This window comes from Durio zibethinus, chromosome 9 (assembly GCF_047325235.1).
Source record: "Durio zibethinus cultivar Kanyao isolate XHJ-2024 chromosome 9, ASM4732523v1, whole genome shotgun sequence".
Classification (NCBI taxonomy): Eukaryota; Viridiplantae; Streptophyta; class Magnoliopsida; order Malvales; family Malvaceae; genus Durio; species Durio zibethinus.
This window is the reverse complement of record NC_143170.1, coordinates 25,031,365-25,055,749: the sequence shown is the minus strand read 5'-3', so window position 1 is coordinate 25,055,749 and position 24,385 is coordinate 25,031,365. Positions and strand designations below refer to the sequence as shown.

Here is a 24,385-nt window from a genome sequence, read left to right as displayed (position 1 = left end):
TTGGAAGAAATTGAATCTCTTCTGAAAACTAATTTTCATCTATCCATAAAGAAAGTTCTCCAGGACTTCAAATCCCAATCTGACTGTTTGCATATATAATTTCTGAACTTGATCCTTACAGGTGCAGCATAAGACTACTAATCACGAACCTTTTGTGCATGTTATTTAATTGATGTTTTGTGCATTATGTTTTTAATGATAATGACCATTAAGTTATGTTAGTTGGTTCCTTTTCCGTTTATTAGTGTTCTTTTGATATTTTTCCTTGCTTTCTTTTCAGAGATCGGGTTATGAAGTTTATGTATTAGAAGCTACATACAAGGATCCTGCGGTAAGTGTGTGTATAATTTACTTGCTTCGTGAGATTTTTGTCACATTTGCCTGATATGTGTGTGGTGTTTATTTTCTAATGTTGCACTTGACAAGTTGCTGATGGTTTTTGTATAAACCGAACAAGATTTCTTTCTTACTCAATTATGCCATAAAGCTGATAATTATGTTAAATTTCAGGGCTGTGCAGCTAGGAATGTGCATGGTTTTACCCTAGATGATATCCAACAGATGGCAGGACAATGGAAAGAAGCTCCATCATTATACTTGCAACTGGACATCAGGGTTTGTTACTAAGCTTTCACTTTTAACTTTACAGTTAAAACTTTGGAAATTCAAGTAGAAAACAAACATCATAGTTTGGAAATTTTAAACATAAATTCAGGCTGGTGTCTTCAGTAAGTTAAAAGAATTTGGAAAAGTCAGTTACTGTGACATAATACCAACAAAAATATTGTAAATTCTTCTAAATGCTGTATTTTGCTGGTATGACAGTCATTATCTCATGGAGATGACCTGAAGAAGAGTGGTATTCGGGAGGTAATTGACTTTTATATAATGCAAATTCTGACTGATAGCTTAATTCTATTTGGCCTTCTACTTACAAGATGAAAAAGTTTGAGCTTTTTCATGACATATATATGGGTAATTATTTTTGCCCATTTTTTATTTCTTCCCTTACTCACTTTTTATTCCAAATGTTTCTTTGTAAGTAATATTTGTTCCTGCCTAAACAGAAACTTACGCTTAACCTTATTTTATGAAAGGGAAGATAGGGTGTAGTTGGAAAATCACTTGGAAAATCTCTTTATATTAACATTGTGTTGACACTGCAACAGTTATGCTATTTTCCTTCACTCTACTAGGTAGTAACACTGACTAATTAACATGTGATTTTGGAGTTGGAATTTGAACTAGTTTAACTTGACTTGGTTTCTCTTTTTATATCAGCCAGGTTGACATGGACATGAAAGATGGAGATCATGAAGAAGGATTATCAGGACAGCAGGAACAAAAGCCTGAGAAAATGAACTTACCAGCTGTCAGAGATCTTGTACCTGAAGGTATATTTCATCTTTTTGCTTTGTGTGCCTTCTGAATCAGTTTGCATTCAACATCGCGTTGTAGTTGTCACTTCACCCTCCGTTAGGAATTACATGCATATACGTGTACATCATCACACACTGACTTATTTATTTATACATGAAGTACACATTTTCATAAGAATATTATCTGTTTGTTTTAGGTTTTATGGCATCCTATTTTCTTGATTTTAAGTTGCATCTCAGATGAGTTCTGATACTTTGGGTGTGCAGCCTGAAGCATGAACTATAATGTATTTTGTTTCTCAAATCCAAGATTTTTCGAGTTGCAGTTTTTCACATGTTTGTTAGCGGTACTTGCATATATTTTCTAGTTTTGAGGTTATGCTGTCTGGGATAATGGTTGCTGTATTTTTGAATATGTCTTCCGTGCTCATCACTTTGAAATGTGGATTTGGGTTTCAGATTAATTAAGGAAGAGAGATTTCCATTACTGAATTAGCATAAAATACCTCATATTTTAATCTTGCTCTACATCCAAGACTTCTTTATTTATAGGATTGGCCTGGGAAGTTCTCACTTTATTGATTGGTTGTATCATAAGGGTTGAGGATTCTAGAATGCCAATAATTCCTGATTTATGTGCTAAGTATATAACTCTGTACTGTTCGATTGAAGCTACTAATGGCAAAATTCCTGAACAATTTGAAGCTAAACTAGGAGGGAAATGCTAGAAACCTAAGGGCAGGAGATAGTGAGATGAAAATTGGGGTACTTAGTTACAGTACTCGCAAAGTTTATGCGCATTATTTATTATTGATGTAATGCTATTGGCAGGTGTCATTTGTTTTTCTTCTTTTAGCTTTCTTTGGAGGCCAGAGGTTTTTCAAGACTAAAGCTATTTGTACAGTTTTATAGAATACTAGCTTTTACTATATGCGCAAATTGCACAGGCTCTATATTGCATGTGGTGTTATCAATTAAAAAAATGAAATAGTATTTATATTTTGGTTAAAGCTAACAAAGTTTCAATTAGACTATAAGTTTTTCATATAGATGATTTTTTATCGAATAAAAAGTAGTGATTTGGTTAGACCATAGCACAACTTTAGTTGAAAGTAGTTCAAGTAAGCTCTATTAGTAATAAATGAATAAGGATTATAAATGAATTTGAACCTTCACAAAAGTTTATTTCCATGTGATAAATTAATATTGATGAGTAAAAAACATAAAATGTAGTGATGCAATTAAACTATTATATTACTTGAAGGTAATTCAACTAATTTTAACTCTTACCATAAAATTTTATAAGTAAAAGTGATGAGGGTAAATTTGTCTTCAAAATAGGTTCCACACCACATTTTCATATGGTATTGATATTCTGTGTTTTCTGTTTGACACTTTATATTATTCGATTTACCTATTACTTCAAGCTTTAGATTCTTTAAAAGATGAAAAGAGATGGGATGCTGAGGGGGACCATCCTGCGGAGGTAAAAAATTAAGGAGTAAATGGTCAATTCATTTGGATGAAGATGAACGTGAAGGATCAGAAGCTATTAAGGAAAATTTGAATGCCCTCTCCGGGTTGATCCAAGCATGTGGGAAGAAAGGAAAATCTGTGCATTGGAGTGACAAGGTATTCCTTTTATCGCACAACATATCTTTTTAGTATTGTAAATGCCAGTGTTCTGTGTTTGCCCCTAATGTTTTAAGTTCCTGCCGCCCCCCACTTAATTTACTGAGGAAACAATTGCTGAACATGTTTTTCTGTATGGTAGACATTCACGCAGGTCTGCATGTATATTTGTATATAGATGAATGTGGCTGTGATGTTTCAGCCAATGTATATTTGTATATAGATGAATGTGGCTGTTGTGATATTTCAGCCAATGTAGGTATACTGTTGCTTAGGGAGCCATATAACGTATCCTTGTCCACCTACAAAGCATCGACACACACACTAGATATGGGTACAACATGATACAAACACCGTGACTCAACATATGTTAAAAAATTGGGATACAACATGGCAATAAAAAATATATTAAATATATTTTAATTAATTTTAGCTTAATTTTAGCTAAGTATACCTAGAATGTCTTTGAAAGTTTTTTTGTCATAATAAGTTCTTAAGGTAAATTTGTTAATATTTTTGAAATTATCTTTTTAAATAGACTTAATAGCCTTCAAGTTTGGTTTCAAGCTATTAAAGCAGAATTCGATGGGTTACTTTTTGTCTTACTCTACCCTGCTTCCCTAGCCACTGACTTCTTTATTACCCTGCCTCTACTTTTCAAACCCGGCGGCCCCGTCATCATTTTTCTGTCTGTTGTTTCTTTGATTTTGGCTCAAATCAAAGTTTATTGGTGTAAAGCAGTCATGGATATCAAGACTCCCAAGCCAATCATACTTCTCTTGCTTTATTTTTTGTTATTTCTATTTGTGTTCTCAAAATTTTAGGTTAGGACTGTGCCTTTACCTCCATCGCTTCCTTAATGGCAATGTCATCCTATGTTTTCATTTGGTTTTGTTCTGAATTTTTAGTGCATATCGCTCTGTGCGAATAACAAGTTATTTTTTTCATAGCTGGCCGCATTCTATATGTATTTCCACGAATTGAACGCGTGTCTTTATCGAACATAACATGAGGGGGTTGAGTCATGTCCGTGTTTCATAATCAGCTATTATTGATGATATCGTGTTGTTTTCTGTGCATTCTTCAGCCCTTCAATACAAAATTGGCATGTAGCGTCTAGCAGTGTGGCTTCTTACCTGGGAGGATGAATGACCATGGATCATTGTGATGAAATTATAGGGAAATATTACTTAAATGTTTTACTATAAGTTGTCAGTTTGATGGGGTCAGTCGATCAACAGAAGAAAATCTTTTAAGGGCCTAAATATAGATAATCTGATGAGATCTGTTTCAGAGCAATGGTATTTCCTATAGTTCGGCAGGAAAACTCCCGGCTAGGCAACTGTCTTCCAATTTTTGTTTAAAAAAAAAACTTTTGTAATTTTATTTTTCTGCTTTGAATACGTATTTCCTCTAATTAGTTCTGTTTGATAATATAAAAAATAAAGGTTTCTGCTATGAATCTCGAACGGACCCAACCATTTACATGAGTTTCACGTCCATGTCCGACTTGGACACACCTCCGGATACATGTCGGATGCTACCTTATACGGCAAAAAGAATCATTTTTGTATGGACAAGGCGACTGGCACTAGAAATTCAAACAAGAGAAAAAAAACCACTGGAATTGATGAAGCGATGCGACAGTGGCACAGCCTTGACATGAAATTTGGAAATCACAAACAAAAATAACAAATATAAAGGGCGAGAAGTAAGGTTTTATTGGCTGTCGTGGTATTCATGGCTGCTTTATTCTAATAATTTTAATTTAAGCTTAAATTAGAGAGCTAAGGAGAGAGGAAAAGAGAATGCGGTGGCTCAATGAGTGGGTTTAGAAAGAGAAGAAGGTAGGTTACTGAAAAAGTCTGTGGCTAGGGAACTACGTGTGAAGTAAAGACAAGAAATAATTAATTAAATTTAACTAAAATATATTTGATATATTTTTTTAAATTTCCGTATCCTTGATGTGTTGTATCCTAATTGTTTTAAAAAATCCCATGTCGCCATTTTCGTAGTATGTTGTAGCTTATCCCGTGTTCATGTTGGTGCTTCGCAGGTTTTGTACGTTTTCTTGGTGGCTTTCAGCAGTCTTATTTATTTTGCTTATTTTCCAAGGCGGTGACACCGGGTTTCGACAGGCACAGCTAAGACTGCGAAAATGATGTGATTGGTTGTGCTAAGCACTTTTAAGGGACTGGCAAGGTGTTCTAATATTTACATCGGCTAAGAAAGAAAAAGTTATTGAGTATATAAACGGTTATAATGTATAAATTTATGGATTTATTTTAAATATTATTATTATTTTTATTTAAATATGATTAATTATTTAATTAAATTTATTTATTTAAAAAAAAGTTTTAAATTTGATTGAGTATCTTTAAAATAAAAATTTTAGTCCATAAAATCAAAAGTAAATTTAAAAATATGATTATATGTGAAAAAAATTATAATATATTTATAATATCTATTTAAAAAATGATATCGGTTTGTTTTTATTTTATTTGAACTTTTAAAAAATATTATCATATAATTAATTATTAAAAATTATCTTTAATTCACTTCAATATTTTAATAAAAAATTAAAAAAAATCTTCTCATATCAAGATTATACAAAAAAATAAATTTTTTATAGAGATTTTATTGTTGAATTATTTAACATTTGTCTTATTTTATACATTTTGAAAAAATTAGATTTCAAAGAAATTTTGATATTTTAATTTTTCATTAAAAATCTCGAAATTAATTTTAAAAAATTTTGATATTTCAATTTTTCTTTAAATCTTATAAAATTATTTTTTTAGGAAAGATTGATATTTTAATTCTTTCTTTTAATTTTTTTTTGAGAATTATTTTTGTTTTAAAGAAAAAATTAATAATTCAACTTTTAAAAAAAAAAGGTAAATAGAAAATTTAATATTTAAATAAAAAAATTGACATTTTAATTTTTTTCTTGATTTTGTTTAGAGAAAAATATAATATTTTAATTTTTTCACAAATTTTAAAAATTTATTTTATTTTTAAAAAATTAATATTTTAATAGTTTCTCAATTTTTTTTAAAAAAATTATTTAAGAAAAAATTAATATTTTAACTTTTTTTTTCAAATGTTGGAAATTATTTTCTTTAGAAGAAAAATTGATATTTCAATTTTTTCTTCCCATTTTTTTGAAATTTTATTTTTTAAAAATTAATATTTTAACTTTTTCTTAAATTTTTAAAAAAATTTATTCAAAAAAATAAATAAATAAATAAAAGAAACATATAAAAATATTAAATTAAAAAATAAATTAAAAAAATCAAAGATGCCTTGGCTCGGCTCAAGAATCGACTCAGCGACTCGATTGCAGACTCAAGAAACGGCTCGCGGCTCGGCTTGGTGACTTAACATAACGTCTCTAAATTAAAGGCTGGAGCGGGTCGCGACCAGGTTGGATCCTTCAAATGGAGCGACACTCAAATCTTTCAAGAGATCCGTTCCCAAAACGACACCATTTGTGGTTACTATAAAAGCCATTTTTCTTTGTTTTTCTTTCATTTTTCAACTTTCTTTTCTCTCTGCACATTCATCTCCTCTGCATTTCTCTCTAGCATTCAAGTAAACACCGGCCAGTTCTTCAAGGCTTCCCAGATTTAGGCCGACGCCCCACCGGCATCGGTTGGGTTCCAAATTTTACGAAACAGTTCTTTTTGGTCTTCTCTTTAACGTGTTCCAGTTGGATTTTCCAAAAACTAGCGGGATTTCTACAAATCTGAGTCCAAAATCACGATTTTCTCTCTGTTCTTTGCAGCTCTGATGGCCACCACCGCTAGGTATGTTTTCCCCTTTCTTCTTGGCTGCCTCCTCACAAATTTCAAAGCTTCAAAACAAACTAGCTCAACCTCGATTGAGAATCTTAAAGAGAAAATCTCTTTTCTGTTCCCCTTTTTTGACTACTTGTGTGACTCTGTTTTGGTGCTAGAGGCAACTGGAAATGGAGATGGCTCTGGTGGTGAGGATTAGTTCTTCCGTTATCCGCGCGTGGTTTGGTGGCTGGCTTCTCTTTTAGCTCTCTCTATTTGTAAATGTGGGTTGGATTCAATGATTAATGGGTTTGGTGATGAACGGTTTTTTTGAACCTCTTTTTTTGGTCTGATTATGGGTCCTGGGCTGTCTGGTAGGAGTTGAATTGTCGGTGTTTTGGCAGAGATGGAGGGATGATTCGGCTGACAGTAGGCGAGTAGAAACTGATTGATGCTTGCTATGATTTCACTATGTTCGGTTTTTCCTCTATTTTCTGCATCTGATTTTCTGTTTAATCTTTGTGTATTCTTGGATTTGTTGGCTTAAAATGGGGCTACATTAGGGTCTGAGTATGATGGCTGAAAATTGATGGAAAACTGGGTATTGTAATTTGTATCTGATTGATTGATGATGGCAATGACAGAGGAGTTGAAATTTAGTGATATAGCTGTGGTGGTGACGGCACTGGCAAAGAAAGTCTGCTCAAGCTCTTTTCTGGTGATTGTCTAATTTCTGTGTGTTCATTCACTGCCAATTACAGGTCTATTTATAGGGTTAGGAATCTTTCGGTGATAAGAACTTGGGATAGAATGGGATTCTCAAGTTAATGAAGTGTCCCATAAATTTTATCTTCAAATCATCAAATTATCAATAAAATTTTAAAGTTCAATCTTCGTTCCCCTTTTTTGGATAAACAATTAAATTTACTTAAGAGATAAAAGATAATAAAATAAAAACAAAACTCTATACGGATACCAATGAAATAGAATAAAAAAAAGGTTATAATAAAAAAAAATTCAACAGTGGGTTTGGATCAAGTTTGAATTCAGGCGGTTCGAGTTTAATTGGTTCGGATTCAAATAATTTGAATCTCGAATTAAATAAAGTATTTACATAAACGTTGGTATACTCTAATAAGTTAATTTTGCTAGAAGAGAGTAATGCCAATGTGATAAGTGATATTAAAGTCAAACTTTAACTTACCCAATTTCATATCAAGCGTTTCAAAGTAAGTAGGGTAAGTCAATCTAGCAATTTAATAAGGTCCTAAGATAAGGCAAGATGGTAGAATTCATTATACTAAAGTATTCTAAAAGAGAGTAACTTAATAAGGTATTGAGATAAGCTACGATGATAGATATTTTAAAAGAGAATAAATTATGATGAAGACGTCATCAGATTAATTAAAAGAAAATATCATACCAAGTATTTTAAAAAAGTAGGGATGATACTTTAATCTCATATTAGTTAAGAAAGTGAAGGTCATTATATATATAAGTGTTGACATTGTAAATCTCAATAAGTTACATTTGTAAAGAAAAGATAACGGCCATGTGACAGTTGAACCAAGAGCTGGTTACAACTTGGTCAGTTATGCAATGATCATATCGGTTCATTCAGTTTTAGCCAGTTTGATTTCAATGGAAAGAAATACATTTCCGCTCAGTTGTATTCTAGGGCACTGAATATCCTCCAATTAATTAATTAATTAATTAATAGCTTTATGGAGCATTTCATGTAGGAAGGAAATTGCCTCACCGGGAAGCCAGTGAATGACATGACTAACTTCTTATGGTTTTATGTTCACTTTGATGAGTTGAAAACCTTCTCCTTTGAGTTCAATAGCTTTACAGAGACTAAGTTTAACTTGTTACTTGTGCTTGCATCACTTGTAGAAGTCTAATCCATTACCTAAAGAGGAGAGCCATACATCCAATAGCAGTGGCAATTCAAAGAAGCAAAGTTCATTTCATGAGCGACTTTGAGCAGAGCATAAGTCCTTTAAAGCTGTTTCTGATAAAGAGGAAGAGAATTGGTGGGCTTGATCTTGAGGAGGATTACTATATTAAAAAGCAGGGAGAAGTTTTGCCTTTGTAGAGATGTTTGGCAGCTGCCTTCTCTGCCACCCCTATTTTCTGGTATTCTAAGGTTGTTTTCTTTTTTTTTTTTTTTTTTTTTTTTTGGTTATGGTGTGGGAAAGAGAGGTGGTTCGGTCGAGCTTTATCTGTAAATTCCGAATGGAAACTCCATCCCTCCCTGTGGTAAGGAAAAAGAAAAAGTTTTTCTACCATGATCTTTTCATATTTGTAATTGTTTTCCAGGTTTCAAGGCAATGAATTTTGTATAATCCATTATTGAGCATCAATGCCTGATTACGTGACATGCCCAGATATTATCTTCATTATTAAAATTCATAAAATATAAATTGCCTGATCTAGTGGATTATACAAGCATTAGATAATATAAATTATCAATTTTATTGAATTTTTTCCACCAAATTATGTTGAATTGAATAATCTTTGTTTAATAAAAAATTATACACGCTTTTTTTTAAGTATGATAAAAAAAAAAAGAAGGCCACGTACGTCGAATGAGGATGATGTTCCTAATAATAGAGTTTGGTGAAAGAAATTATATAATAAGAAAATATGCTTCTCAAGTGTTCTTACTATTCCTATCAAAAGCCTATGAGTTAGAGCTTAGCTCTCTCCCTTAATAAAATAATTGCAGATACTCACAAATAGAACTTTTACTATAGAAAATAAATTATTGAGAAATATTTAATATAATATTTAAATTTTAAAAATTTTTAATATAATATTTAAATTATAAATTTATTAATTAATATAATTTTTAAAATTTATTTATTTATTATTTATCATAATTTAAAATTAATCACTTTAAAAATTATAACATATTAATTAATAAATTTATATTTTAAATATTTAAATTTTAAAAAATTTAATTTAAATATTATATTAAATAATTTATTACAGTTGAGGAGCTATTTGTAATGCCAACCCAATATTTATAATCCTTTGAGGCCTCTAGTTCAATTTGTCGGCTGCTAAAACTTCATAAATCGCCTGCTAAAAGTTCTGCTAAAAGTTCAACTCGCCGCTAAGACCTCTTTCTCTTTGTTTTTCTCTCCCATTCTCTCTCCAGCAATAATGGCCGCCGCTGCGGTGGCGAGGCACTGCCTTGCTCGTTTCACGGATTCAGAGACGACCAAATGCACTCTCTCTTACTTCCATCATACTTCTTCCAGGCAATCCATCCAAGTTTTTTACAACGTAAATCATTATTTCTTTTATTTCTTTTTCTTTGTTTTCAACTAATCATCGTGCTTATTGCACTTTCCGATTTTTTTTCAGCTGAAATTTGACATGGTTAGCCTGTTTGGAAATGTAACAGAAATATCAGGTTTGTACACTATCCATGAATGGGTGCCAAGGGGACTCCAAATTCCCCATAGGCACCATTGAGACACGCACACTGGGAGCAGTTCCATCTCCTGCAGTGGCCATGGAACGGCTGAATCTCGCCATTGGAGAGTTGAAATCCAACCTACCTCCCTGTAGCTCTGGCATTATTCGGCTGCAGGTAAGTTCCCTTCATTAATGTTCGACACCGTTTTTTGTCCTCAATCAAGTCTATCCAGATGCTGGAAAGAAAATATCTTATCTGCACATTCAAATGGGCTGCCACGTGGTGGATTGATATCCCAGGTTGTGGTCGTGGCATAGTCTTCCTTATTCCTTATCCTGCACTCTCAAATTTCAATTGCCAATTTATTGTTTTTTTTTTTTCACCATTAAAACAAACACAGAAAAGAAGAGCTGTGATTCAAAACCCAAATTCCAATATTTTTGGTGATTAGTATTTCTCTCAATTTCATATGTTTAGCATCCAAAAAAGTTAATTTAAGGTCATGACATATGGTAACACTAGCTTATTATCCATGTAATGCATGAATTATTTTTATTTATTTAAATATGTTTAGATATATAAATTAATATTATTTAATTACTTAAATGTTTAATACTATATATATTAACTACAAATAATATAATTAAAATATCAAAACATAATAAAATTAAAAATTTTAATTAAAAATTTCAAAATTCAAAATATATAATAATATTTTAGGAAAAATAAAATATCCAAAAGTTTTATATAAATAGTGTTATTGAGTACACCAATAAAATATTAAATTGAAAACTAAAATTGTTATCACTTCAAATTAATTTTTTTAAATGTGTCATTTTTCATCTTATGTAATTATTTTTTATATACATGTAAGCTTATATAATTTAAAAATAAGTTTTATTTATTAAAAAAATAAATTTAAATATTTAAATAATATATATGATAGTTTACTTGTATGTAAATTTTTTTGCATGAGTTTTAGTAATATATTGATCTTAAACATCTATAAGATTTACCAAATTAATTTTTTTACTTATTTTAAACTTCACATTTGATGCAAAATTATGTTACTGAAAAAGTTAAAATAAAATAGTATTAAATTTTAAACAATTATTTTAAAAATTTGTTGAAAAAAAGTTTCAAGAAAAAAAGTATTAATTCTCATTCATGGAATTTTATAATTAATTTCAAAAGTTAAAAAATTTTGTTTTTTTTTCTTTTACTACTTACATTTCATTTCAAGAAAAAAAAATCAATAATATTATAAAAGAATTAAATTATAAAAACTTAATTTCAAATAAATAAAAATGATTTTATTTTTATATAAAAACAATTATAGTAAAATTAGTACTGAATTTTAGTTATTTACTTTTATTTATATATTAAAAAAAAAACAAATAAAAGAAAAGTATAACAAAATCAATAATTAAAAGTAAGTTTATACCTTCTTTTTCTAAATATATAAATAAAACCAACAAAGAATGCCTCAACAATTAAATATATATTTTCTACTTTCAATTGTCAAAATATTTCAAAAGAATTATTATTGTGCTAGATTGATTTTCTTTCTTCATTTCAACATCCATGAATTGTCAAAAGATTTCTATAAGATCTAAATGAACACTATAGAACAAACAAATTATTCAAAGTTTTCATAAAAATTTCAAAAACAAAAAAAAAAATATTGATTTTAACTTTTTAACATGTGTATGCACATATTATAAAAAATATAATAAAAAATTATGTATCTCATATATCAAAAATTATATAAAAATATAATAAAAATTTCCATGCATCTCACGTCAAAAAATCATTTATTTGCAAGCATAAAAGTTGAAAAAAAAAAACAAGAGAAATAAAATTAAAATTGAGGATATTGTTAAAGAATAAATTATCTTCTAATGAATGCGATATTTGATCTTTTAAATTAAAATAATAAAATAATAAAATATTATTATGAAATATCTAAAATTAAAAATTATAATTTTAAATTTCAATCTCAATTTCAATTTTAGAATGACATATATTTATATTATTAAAAATTTTATTTTATAATACCATTATATTTGAGATTTTTAGAATTAAAGAGATATATATTTATATTATTAGAAACATATTTTAAAAGATAACATATCACTATATTTAAAAAATTTTAATTGAAAAAATATATATTTAGATTATTTAAAAATGTATTTTTTAAAAATAATATATTTAAATTAGATTTTGTTACTAGTATTTTAAAAATAATTGAATTGATCTTTCACTTAAATTTGAAAGTTTTGGATAATACCTTTATTTTTAAAGTGCCAGGAAAGTTAAAATAGTATTTTCCCAATTTAATAAGTGTTATAGGATGTAAAATAATCTATTTAATGATAATTTAATTTATTTTTAATAAATAAAAAAATTTAATTTTATTAAACAAAATTAATAACTTTTGAAATGAATAATTTTGTGTTAATTTAAAAATAAATGAATTAATTCAAGAGAAAAATTAAACCAAATAAAAAGATGAATGTGAAAAATATAATTAAAAAATACAATTCTATCCATAATTCTGTCTATAATTTTTTGAAATTATTGAAAAATAAAGATAAATATAAATACTATTAAATATTTATTATTACACATAACTAAAGGTTTGATTTGTACGATCGCTAAAAACCCAAATAAAATTTTAATATAAATTAAAAAAATTATTTTAAGAACCAAATAGGTTTATATATTGTCGTAGAAAAATTAGATCTAAAAATTTAATGTATTGATAAGATAATATTATAAAAAAAATAAAAAAATAAAAATAGTATAATTTAAAATTAAAAAAATTATATATAAATTTAATAAAAATTAAAAAATATATTTTATATTTGACACAATTTTCATGCTTTAATTGTGATTTATAGAACAAATCAGATAAAATGTACAAGAGATACAAGATTTGCAAGGAAAAAAAAAAGAGGACTAAAATTGGTACATGTTGTTTTAAGGTACCCATCCAGCAGCAAATCGAAGCAATCGAATGGCTCCATGCTCAGGATGAGATTCTTCCTCGTTGTTTCTTCTCTGGTAGAAGAGGCAGAGCCAACGCTTCCAATCTCTTGATAGACACCATCAATGGAAACGGCTACACCTCTTTTGGCCAGAATCTTGTAAGTGTCGCCGGTGTAGGCTCGGCGGTCTTCTTTCGACAACTTCATCCTTTCTCCTATGACGATTGGAAGTCCATTAAGAGGTAAACTCTTATGGATTCAAAATTTAAAGCCCCACTCTCACATTGCGAAAACTTGACCCATCAGTTGACTTTTAAGAGGTAGCACCCGACAGATTAAGATTCAAATTCTAGCACTTGATTCCTTCCTTTATTCCCACGCGACCTCAATTGTAATGAAAAAAAAAAACACTTGACCCGTAATTGTAAGGTGTTGTTTTTGACAAAATTTTGAGTCTTTCCGGTGAAAGCAGGCAATTGTGAGTTTTAATTGTTACTTTTACTGCTTGACAGCTAAAATGCACCCTGGTATTTATTTGTATACTATTTTGGAATCCTAAACTCTTTCTTTTTTTTTTTTTTTTCCTTGGATTGAAGGTTTCTCTCTTCAAAATGCCCTTTGATTCGTGCATACGGAGCAATCCGTTTCGATGCAAGGGCCAACATATCATCTGAATGGAAGGCATTTGGTTCATTTTACTTTATGGTCCCTCAGGTATAAAGCTTGTTCTTGTCGATGAAGTAGTTTGTAGGGAATGTTTCAGTTTTTCCTCGTTAGTATTTAAACAACATGCGGCTAGATACCAAATGACAGGTTGAGTTTGATGAGCTTGAAGAAAGTTCCATGCTTGCCATAACGGTTGCATGGGACGATGCGCTTTCATGGACATGGGATGAAGCCATTGATTCACTTGAAGCTACAATGCAGCGGGTGCATAAAGTTTTTAACTGATTTTGCTTACCTTAAATAATTGCTTTGAGAAAGGTTTATTATTATGGTATTAATTAAATTTCCAATTATGAAGGTGGCTTCGATTGTTGTAAAATTGAGGAAGGAATCTTCCAAAGAATTCATCCTTAGTAATAATCACATTCCCAACAAGACACATTGGGATCTTGCTGTAAAGAGAGCTTTGGAGATAATAAACACAAGCAACTCACCACTCATTAAGGTATTCTTCCTTCGGTAGTTACTTTTCATGAAGTCTTAGGCACACCATCCCCAAACCATATTCCTACTACTCTTATGACTATCCATTAGGTTTTTTATTAACCATTTTGATTTGAAAAATTAGGTTGTGCTTGCACGTAGCAGCAAGGTTTTAACTGCTACAAATATCGATCCTATCTCATGGTTAGCATGTCTGCAGGTATTCTTTCCTTCTCTTACTTCTTTAAAGTGTAATATCAAGTTAAGATAATTTTCATTGAGCTATATTTCTGCAGGTTGAAGGAGAAAATGGTTATCAGTTTTGTCTTCAGCCACCTAATGGACCAGCATTTATAGGAAATACGGTAAGTGTAATGCAGATCTTATCGTGCAACATACAAATCTTTTCTACTCTGATGTTTTTTCTTTATTTCTTTAATCATTTTTTCTTCTTCCTCTGTAACAAAATGTGTGCGCAATATCTTTCCTACTAATATGAATTTTGCATGGTATTTGATAGGAATAGTTTTGAGATTACCATGACTGCAGTTAAAGAATAGGTGAAAGAAAGTGATGCATGTAAGATATATAATACTTAACAGCCCTTTGCCAATTTCTACTCCATTGCTGTTGATGATACATCCCATGTTTAATTTTTATTTACAATACATATACTCTTATAAGATTTCACATTGAATTGATCATTCTTGTTCATGGTACTAAATAGATTGTTTATACCCTTTCAAAGTGATAATTGACCATAATTTAAAATGTCCTCATATTCCATGATATTGTCTAACACTATTTTTGAAGTTGTTGGACCTGATGTCACTGCTGTTCAGAATTTTTATTCCTTTTCTTCATGATTTGATAAGAAGATTATTGGTGTGAGTATTATTGAAGATGAAGTAACGGTTCAGAAAACTGGAAACTTCTAACCTATCTCTCGGCTATATGTAGTTTGCTTTGAGCATCGAAAGTGTTTCAAGACACAACTTGCATGAGGTTTTTTATTGCTTTGACTTATATAAACTTTGTGAATAGCCAGAGCAACTATTTCACAGAAAATGGCTAAGCATTAGTAGTGAGGCAATGGCTGGAACCCGTGCTAGAGGCGGATCCACTACTCTTGATCTTGAAATAGAGCATGACCTACTTTCCAGGTTCTTTTTGTTACTCTAAACTTCTTACCAAACTTTTATTTGTTGAATGTTTTAAGAAATTAGTCTTATATATTTTTTAATTCTTCTATAACCAATAACATCCAAATTAATAAATTGACTTGATTGTACATCATGTAGTCCCAAGGACCATCTGGAGTTTACTATAGTACGAGAAAGCATACAAAACAAATTAGAGGCAAGTTTTCTTCTGATATCTCGAATTGTCAAATTGCTGTTCTAGGCAGAGAAAATACTTTCCTACAGTTAGGATTTGTTTGTAGTTAAAATTCTTTTGTAAGACCATTCAGGTTGATGCTCTTTCCATTGTTGCCGTGCATTATTTCTGCTGCTTTTAAAAATGTTAGCTAATGTCAAAGATGAAAGCATTACCACCATTTGAGTGATCTCCTGATAAGGGCATGGTTGTAGTGATGCCATCAAGAGAAGCAGCCACCCTTGCTTTTAAACCACTAACTAATACAGTGGCAATATGATATGGTTGTTTCATATCCTGCTGATCAGGCACCATTATTTGCAGCACCTGGGATATGTTAGCAACACCTTTTTCATTATATCAAATGCTCCCTCTCTTCTATAATGTAGGCTTTGTTTTGACCTTTTGTGTCAAAATCTTTTATCTGTTACCTTTTCTGTGTAAATTGACTATAATTCCTTAAAAACTTTAAATCAAAAGGTTTTTAAGATATATATATTTTTATATGTTTATCAAATATAAAGAATATAAAGTTTTAACCTCAAAGAGTCATAACCAATAGCATCTTTTCAGGTATTATTTTACCCTAAAATTTAAAGAACAAAAATAGGGTTAAAAGTTATCTTTTTACCCCTTTTGGCTTTGCAGTCTGTATGTGAGAGAGTTGCTGTTGAGCCAAAGAAAACAGTACGAAAACTTCGAAGGATTCAACATTTATTTTCCCAATTGGCTGGTAACCTGAAAACGGAGGATGATGAGGTAAATATTTTTATTAATTTCATATGTCAATAATGAAAATTCCATCAAAGCACTTATAAGATAAATTTTAGGTGCAGACCGTTCCTTGCAATTTCATGTAGAAACTTTTCTTGATTCTAGAATGAGCATTGGCTGTAGTAGTCTCAAATATAGACTTTTAATTTGTAAAAGATCTAGATGGTAGTTTCTCTCTAGCTTTTTTGTTGAGATATCTTTTCTGTTTCTATGTTGTTGTGCAGTTTGAAATCTTGTCTTCTCTCCACCCAACTCCAGCAGTTTGTGGATTTCCCACAGAAACTGCACGCCTTTTCATTTCAGAAACTGGTACCCTTGCATATACTATAACATGTTTTTATTTGTTCTTCCACCAAAATGACTTTTTTTTTTTTTCTTTTCTGGCAAGATAACTTAGACTCTATTTAGCATCTTGTGCACCATTCATTTTATTGTTTAGAGCTCTAGAGAAAATAATCCTTTATTGATTATAAGGAATATGGAAACATTTGGACTAGTTTTTAACTGAAGAGAAAACATACTGCGCTCTTCTTTCCCCCAAAGCATTCGTCTATGTTCTATGATTTCCTCTAATTGCACGGTTGAATTTGTCCAAAAAATAACCCTCTAATAAATGACTAAAGTTCTTACAAATGAACTGCCTTGATTGTGTGCTTTTGAAGAGCCTAGATTCTTTTCTTGAGTTAGGAAAATAAAAGACAGTTTCTTGAGCATAGAGTTTGATTAAGATATGGAACTAAAAGAATTAGAATGACAATAGTAATGGTTCTTTGTTGACTATGTTTACCACTTTGTCGACAGCTTTAGTTAATTCTCAGCTTTTAGACTTGTTAGCTAGTTTCTTTTAGATGTATGCTGCTAGAATAGATAAATCTCTAAGAAAAGGAACCTATATGATCAACTTCTAAAAGTGTGTGATTCTTGGAAAGGTGGTGTTTGGCAACAATTTGAAGGTTCTGGTGGTTGTGGTATAAAAAAATGCATTAGTGTTCTTTTGGCATAGGCTTTTAGGTAATGTTTGGTGCATAGGATGATGGATAGGATAGGATGATAATCATCCTATTTTATGTTTGGTTTGTATCTAAATAAAGAGATAGAATTACAAGGAGGATTTATCATCCTCTTAATATAAGATGATTCAATTCTCCCAAAGTGGAGAGGACTACTATGGGATTGAATGTACATGTCCTATTATACCTTTAAAAATTACATCAATAATTTAAATTATATAAACTTTGAGGAAAGATAATTTTGACCAATAAATAAATTATCCTATCTTAATCCTTGTATGCATCAAACACAAGATAATATAACATTATTTAATTTAATACTAATTATAATATCATTTTATCTTATTCTATCATAATCTTATGCACCAAACACACCCTTAATTCATAAAATTGGTGCTATGCTTTTTTTTTTTTTTTGGAGGTTCATGCTTTGAACATTCTTGAAGCATTTTTTTTTTATATAAATGAACTTTCTTGGAACTTAATTTGTGCTTGTTCTGATTTCAATAATAACCTGTAGATTACTTCTCATTTCTCCCCATAGATTTATACAGTTATTTCATATTAAATATTTCATTCTCCTCGTTTTGCCTTACTTATATTGAAGAAATTATGTATTTCAACCATTGGGCTTTGATATAGATAAAGAAATGCCACTATCTCAATATCTGAGGAAGCAAATAAGCTGCCATTTAACATTCTCTTCTAACTAAACTACTTTTTGGTTGATATACTCAACTTTGCTGTCTCAACATTTTTGTTCAGAACTGTTTGACCGAGGAATGTTTGCTGGACCAGTTGGTTGGTTTGGAGGAGGAGAAAGTGAGTTTGCTGTTGGTATAAGGTCAGCATTAGTGCAAAAGGTGAGCTAATTAAATTATCTCATTTATGAAAACATGCTTCTCTTTTGAGTAAGCATGAATGTATCATCAAAGCTTCATGATATTCTGCATTAAAAATTTTCTTCCTAATGATCACAAAGAAAACCATCAGTGTATGCTTTTTCTTTTCAAGGTATATGCATTTTAAATTGTAGTAAGAGAGATCTTATGTTGATAACTTAAAATTTCTGTTACCAAAATATTTGACCAATTTAAGTTCCTAGGGTCTTGGTGCATTGATATACGCTGGAACAGGGATAGTAGAAGGCAGCAATCCAACTTTAGAATGGGATGAACTAGAACTCAAGACATCTCAGGTGAGTGTAAACGTTTTTGTATTATGATGCATTTATATATGTGCTTCCACATGGATTTGTCATAGACTCATGGTATTCTTGCGCATATGATGTGCTTATTGAAGCTCGCGGTAAATTATAAATTTATAATATATATGTATATTCAACCTCTTTCCATAGCGTGTAAGTAGCGGAAAGTGGTGTGTTTCCAAGCTCCTATGCCTCTTCTCTTCTTTCTAGGTCATTGTAAGAACAGGTGTTAAATCCTTTTTATTCTACAGTTCACCAAGTTGCTTCAACTTGAGGATCCTTGGCAATCAAAAGTTGAGAATTTGGAGACTATCAATTAATAAGGTTAGTGATTATGATAAAAATGTATGGTACAACACATGTGGATTTGTTTCTTTTTTGTTATTCTTGGGATGCTTTTTTGCATAACAAGTACACTAGAACTATAGATTTTCAAAAGAAGTTTACCAGTGAGATTGATGACATGATAATACTGTAGTTTACGTTCGGAAGACTGGGATTAAGTAAATTTTGTGGAAACATTTCTGGTGTGCATTGCTTCAATTCAGGATTGAGCGGCAGGACAAGCAACAAAAGATATGTTTTGGCAAATTGTTTCAACTGAAGCTTCTGATTTGTTTTACATAGTTCATTTATACATAGGAAACCTCACAGCCTGTTCCGCGTAATCATTGTAGATGTATCATCAGCAACATTACTTGCAATTTTTCTTATTGACATAAATTGATTAAATGTAATTATTCCTTCTACAGGTTGCTAGTTTTCTTGGATATTTCTCTGCAGTGGGGGATCCAGAATTTCTTTCAGTGGTATCCACTTTTATAAAAAAACTGTTTGACATATTTATCAAATTTATGGGTGGAAAGGTATCAAGGAAAGATTAGGAGAGTGTTCAAAGGAAAGTTTTTCTTTAAATTTTTTATCTTTCAATTTTTGGGGTGTCCATGGACACTACTCCAAAAGATGGATCCGGCTCTGTTTCTCTGCATGTAAATGTTTTCTTCTTTCTTTTTTGTATTTTAATATTTGACCATGATGTTATGACCTGCTTGGGTTTAAGATTAATAACCAGGATTGTAGTGTTTATCTCCCCGAGTAAGTTTCACCTTCAGCATTTTCTGGAGCTCACCTACACTAATCAAATTCTTCTATTTTAACCCATGTGGCTCGGATTCGGGAGCTTGAGATGAAAATGCATTAAGCAGCTTTGATTCTTCTCTCTTCCTCAATTACATTTGTTGGTAATGCTCATCATGTTTCCCACATTCAACTATGTCCCTTAGTTACACAATTGTTCATTCTGATCCTTGCTAATATCACTATTTCACTAATTCTCATTAATTTTTGGCAAACCGAAATGCAAAATAAACAAAAAAGGAATTTTTTACACAAGTATAGATTTGGAGTGGAAAGAAATTAATTAATCCACGGATTGGTAATGATTAAAGTACTATATAAAGATCTTTCTTCATTTTTCCTTCCGAAGTTGACGCGAATCTAGGGACGGGTAGCAGCCATGGCCCCTTCCAAAATTTTTTATAATATTATACTACAATATTCAACCCACTAGAAAAAAATACCCGACCGTCCTTCCTAATTTGATGAATCATTTAGCCCTCTTGAAGGGTTTCCTTGCTTAACCCCTCGCCCTTAGTTAAAGTAGAAAACTACATTGATGAGTACTTGTTATTACTTATGCTTCTCTGCCAAATTACTACAACTTCTAGCTCAGTTTTGAGCTCTATAATGTTATGTACCTATATATGGTATCACTGAACAATGCAGCTTAACACGGTCCGCGTTTAACGCAGTTGAGAGCGCCTGAAAAGCGTGTGAGCCTCGTTACAAATGTCCCAGGCTTTGCCTTGATCACATCGTACCTATTAACCCCTTTGATTGGTCTCCCAGATTGAACAAAAAAGGCTCCGTTCATCATTAGATCATTCTCAGACCTCCAGTTCCATGACTTCCATTCACTCTCTGGTGAATACTCTCTCTTTGTAACCTACACCCAATAAGCAAGATGATAAACAATTTTAATGTTAAACAATGTTTCTTATTCAGTTCATGGTGGAGGGTGAGAAATCGGCATCGGAATTTAGCCAGGTTGAAACAAGAAAACAATGCATTTTGTAAAAGGTATGCTTTGTAATATTTTATAATTATATAGTCAAATCTAATAGCAGGATTAATAATATAGCATGAGATTCTTTTCATAATTAGTGAAAGCTTTTTATACGAACAAAAGTTGTATGTACTTTTTTATATAAATCAAAATTATAAGAATATAATTTTCGAAGGTCAATATAATCAAATGATGTATTTTTTGTGTTTTTATTTTATTACTTTTTTTGTTTCTCATTTTCATTCACACAAATATTATTTAAAATTTAATATATTTGGTGCAACTTTATGTTTGGTCATATAATTGAAACGTACCTCTTTGCATGCTTTGTTGGGGGGAGCAATGAACCTGTTGCCCTGGCTAAGGATGGTAGGGTTCTTGCTGCCACCAATGGCATACATTAGCCAATGAGTGTAATCATTGTTGACAACATGGACGAATCCCCATCGAACCCTTGGCATCCTTTGCACCAATCCTTGCCCAAAATGGTTGAAAGCAAGCGTTACTTGCATCACTTTATCATCTGAGTAGCTATCACTTGCCCCAAACAGCAACACCTGTTTATTGCAATTTCTAACTGATTGTCAAATCAATACTATTAGCTCGCTTCATCCAATTACCAAAATTATTTAAACAAAAAAAAAGAAAAGAAAGAAAGCTGTTGATTTGAGGATGTATTGGCATTATTACGTCGTTATGATTAGTTAAGTGGCAATTAGAGATGGTGATTGCCGTGGATGCTTGAATAACATCGATTAATCCATCATAGCATCCGGACAAAGAAATGTGATCAAGCCAAATATTTTGGGATCCGAAAATGGAGATTGCATCGCCGTCACTCATCGTACGAAGGCCAAAATGATCGACGGAGTCTCTTATCATGCCGCCAGTGGCTTGTACCGATCCACGAATATGTATGCCATGGATAATAACATTTTGAATGTATTGCAATGTGATTTGAGCACCACGAAAGAAGTGCACATTAGCCCCTCGGCCGTCGATGGTCTTGTCACTAGTCATGATCAGCTCTTGGTTTAGCCTAATCACCATGTCATGGGCAAATGTGATCCAGAGAGGTCCTTTTTGGATGACTGCATGGCGTATAGTTCCGGGTTTAGGATTTACCATATCATTGTCAGATGGATCTGTTACGACATAGAATCTACCAGCCTTGCCTCCAGTGGTCTTGCGACCGAACCCCAGCACACAGGAAGCTAGCTTCTTGCGCTTTCCAGCCCAGTTTGGATCACATCTCCAGCATCTGTCAATTGGGTTGGTGGCTAGGCATGGACCATGGTATTTCCGTAGCTCTCTCCTTGTGTTATTGTAACCTTCCAAGGCCCTACATAGTAAATTAATATTCACATATTTCGTGTATGTTCTCTTCTCTTCATATATATTAATGATTTTTTAATACAAAAAAGTTAATAAACTATCTTCAAGGATTACAGATGTTGGATTTTGAACCCTAAATTTACTAAATATCATCTCATATTAAACAGGATCCAATTCAGATGGGTTTTGAATTCTCATTTCACATATACAAATGATTTTAATACTTGATAAATTGCAACAACAAAAGATACTACAAAAATTTAAAAACTTACCTGCGAGTTTCTCTGTTGAGATTATTGGTTACGTTCTGGGGATTGGGCTCGTAGGCTCTTTGGGCAGCCCTTTTTGCTTCTTCAGCTCGGTGTTGCCACACCTCATCGAATTCACCAATGTTAGCATTCACTATTGGACTGATTGCAACAAAAACAAGCCCTAATGCCAATATAGTCTCGAAAACTTTCATGGTAACCTTTACAATTTTCTGATCCTTTTTTTAGTAACTAAAAAGAAAATGCTTATATCCCTATTTTCACCAACTTTTTTTCTTTTTCTTTTGCAAAATTTCCAGGTATCTTGAACCCTACGTGATGGAGAATTAATTACAGGGTTTGCCTTGTCAGTGGCATTGGACGTAGGGTCTTTTGTTTGAGTAAATTTTTTATTAACCTATTTCTTAATAACTATTGAAGCAAATTTGATGGTAAAAGTTTTGAAATTAGCATCCAATGATTTGTTTAAATATACAATGGCAAGACATCCAAAAATGAAGGCACAAAAAAAAAAAAAAAGAGACGTAGAGAGGGAAAGAAGGGAAACCACCGTCCCTTAATGGTCAAATTTTGGTCTCTTGGTTTTCTTTCCATTTTTGGATATTTAGAACTTGGAGGCTTCTACTTATCTTCTCTGTAAATATAATTTGTAAGATAATTAACATACAATGGAGGAGTTTTTCTGCTTTGGCCATTCATATATTCTTTTATCTTGAGTAATTTAATATTTAAATGAACAAAATTAAATCATGAATTGCTTTAGCCAACATCTGTTCTTTTTTTTTTTTTTTTGGTTTATTATGCAACATATATAATTTGATTAATTTCATTTAATTTTCGTAAGTAATTACGGTTAAGGTTTTTACTCCTAATTAACTTCTTGTAAGTTGTTTGATAATTAATTTTTTAGTGAGGTAAATTGATTTAGGTTTTTTTTTAATCTAAAAATATGTGATTATATTTAGGGTTAAATGTGTACAATTTAGAGAGTGTCAAGACACGTTTGAAAGAGAGAGTTATTGAATAATAATGGGTTTTGGGTAAATTTAACGATTTATATATTCGTATAGTGTAAAATATTAAAATATATATTTATATTGTGTTTTACATAAAAATTATATATTATAATTCGTATTAACATAAAAATGTAAAATATAAAATTATTTTTATTTTGTTAAATTTATATATAATTATTACTATAATTTTAAGTCGTATTATTTTTTTATCTTATTTTTATATCGTATCACTATATCGTAATTTTAGTTTTAGATACATGAGATTGTGAAAGAGATAGAAAAGAATTGATGATTGTTATTGAGATTTGTATAATTTTTTTCCACAAGAAAAATTTGTGTTTGATTGTTTGATCAAGTATTTGTTTTAACAGTGTATTGAGCTAGGCTAATAGCAAATAGCAATGGATGATTTATTCAAATGTATATTTGTTTATTTATTTATGTAATTTATTAATTTTTTTAATCCGTATTGTAATGCTTAAATATGATTGTTAAAAAAAAAAAGGAAAAGCATACAAATGGTTAAAACCATGTTTACATGGATAGCTTGGACTAGAAAAGCTTTACACTATAGAGATTTTTGGCCACATATACTGTAGAGATTTAAGAATCAAATTAATCAGAGCTTTCACATGTTCGGCTTAGCTTCAGGAGATCATATTCCTTTAACAATCATCCTAATTATTTATCGTTCCTTTCGTCTCATAAATAATTTGTGAGTTAATTTATTACAGTTAATTTTTTTTTTCAAATTTGATAATTGATATTTTAAATATTTTATTAAATTAATTATTTTCTTTTTTTGAAAATATCCTCATGCAAAGTATTTTTATGTTTTAATTAGTGATATATATATAAAATAAAATAAAGTTAAAATTGAAAAAGAACTGAACATTCAACTTTTCTTGTTAAT

The 24,385-nt window shown here is 30.8% G+C and overlaps 2 protein-coding genes across 6 annotated transcripts; one reads left to right on the top strand and one right to left on the bottom strand.

Annotated features, from left to right (window-relative positions):
- Positions 1-9,789: 9,789 nt before the first annotated feature.
- Positions 9,790-19,819, top strand: LOC111312341 (isochorismate synthase 2, chloroplastic). 5 transcript variants are annotated; one of them, XM_022912528.2, is made up of 16 exons: positions 9,790-10,084; positions 10,206-10,394; positions 13,208-13,452; positions 13,807-13,924; positions 14,024-14,140; positions 14,235-14,381; positions 14,505-14,579; positions 14,656-14,724; positions 15,404-15,522; positions 15,661-15,718; positions 16,385-16,495; positions 16,735-16,819; positions 18,286-18,383; positions 18,626-18,718; positions 18,979-19,051; positions 19,480-19,819. In XM_022912528.2, the coding sequence occupies exons 1-15, from the start codon at positions 9,962-9,964 to the stop codon at positions 19,045-19,047; spliced, it is 1,716 nt and encodes a 571-aa protein (XP_022768263.2). In that variant the 5' UTR covers positions 9,790-9,961; the 3' UTR covers positions 19,048-19,051; positions 19,480-19,819. The 5 variants fall into 5 exon arrangements, 3 of the variants coding, with proteins under 3 accessions (XP_022768263.2, XP_022768255.2, XP_089622071.1); XM_022912520.2 differs by having other exon boundaries at positions 19,206-19,819; XM_089765945.1 differs by having other exon boundaries at positions 9,842-10,084; positions 10,166-10,394.
- Positions 19,820-19,832: 13 nt separating this feature from the next.
- Positions 19,833-23,393, bottom strand: LOC111312360 (pectate lyase-like). Its single transcript, XM_022912556.2, has 4 exons — positions 22,460-23,393; positions 21,543-22,194; positions 21,167-21,409; positions 19,833-20,732 (listed from the first exon to the last, which is right to left on the bottom strand). The coding sequence occupies exons 1-4, from the start codon at positions 22,648-22,650 to the stop codon at positions 20,514-20,516; spliced, it is 1,305 nt and encodes a 434-aa protein (XP_022768291.2). The 5' UTR covers positions 22,651-23,393; the 3' UTR covers positions 19,833-20,513.
- Positions 23,394-24,385: the final 992 nt, after the last annotated feature.

Excerpts from the sequence above, each read along its gene's own strand:
- LOC111312360 (XM_022912556.2), bottom strand. The coding sequence starts at position 22,650 with ATGAAAGTTTTCGAGACTATATTGGCATTAGGGCTTGTTTTTGTTGCA. Across the intron at positions 21,410-21,542 it reads ACTTAACTAATCATAACGAC|GTGTTGCTGTTTGGGGCAAG; the intron begins GTAATAATGCCA and ends TGCAATAAACAG. Across the intron at positions 20,733-21,166 it reads CCAACAAAGCATGCAAAGAG|GTTACAAAGAGAGAGTATTC; the intron begins GTACGTTTCAAT and ends TATTGGGTGTAG.
- LOC111312341 (XM_022912528.2), top strand. The coding sequence starts at position 9,962 with ATGGCCGCCGCTGCGGTGGCGAGGCACTGCCTTGCTCGTTTCACGGAT. Across the intron at positions 10,085-10,205 it reads CCATCCAAGTTTTTTACAAC|AAATATCAGGTTTGTACACT; the intron begins GTAAATCATTAT and ends GAAATGTAACAG. Across the intron at positions 14,580-14,655 it reads CATGGTTAGCATGTCTGCAG|GTTGAAGGAGAAAATGGTTA; the intron begins GTATTCTTTCCT and ends ATATTTCTGCAG.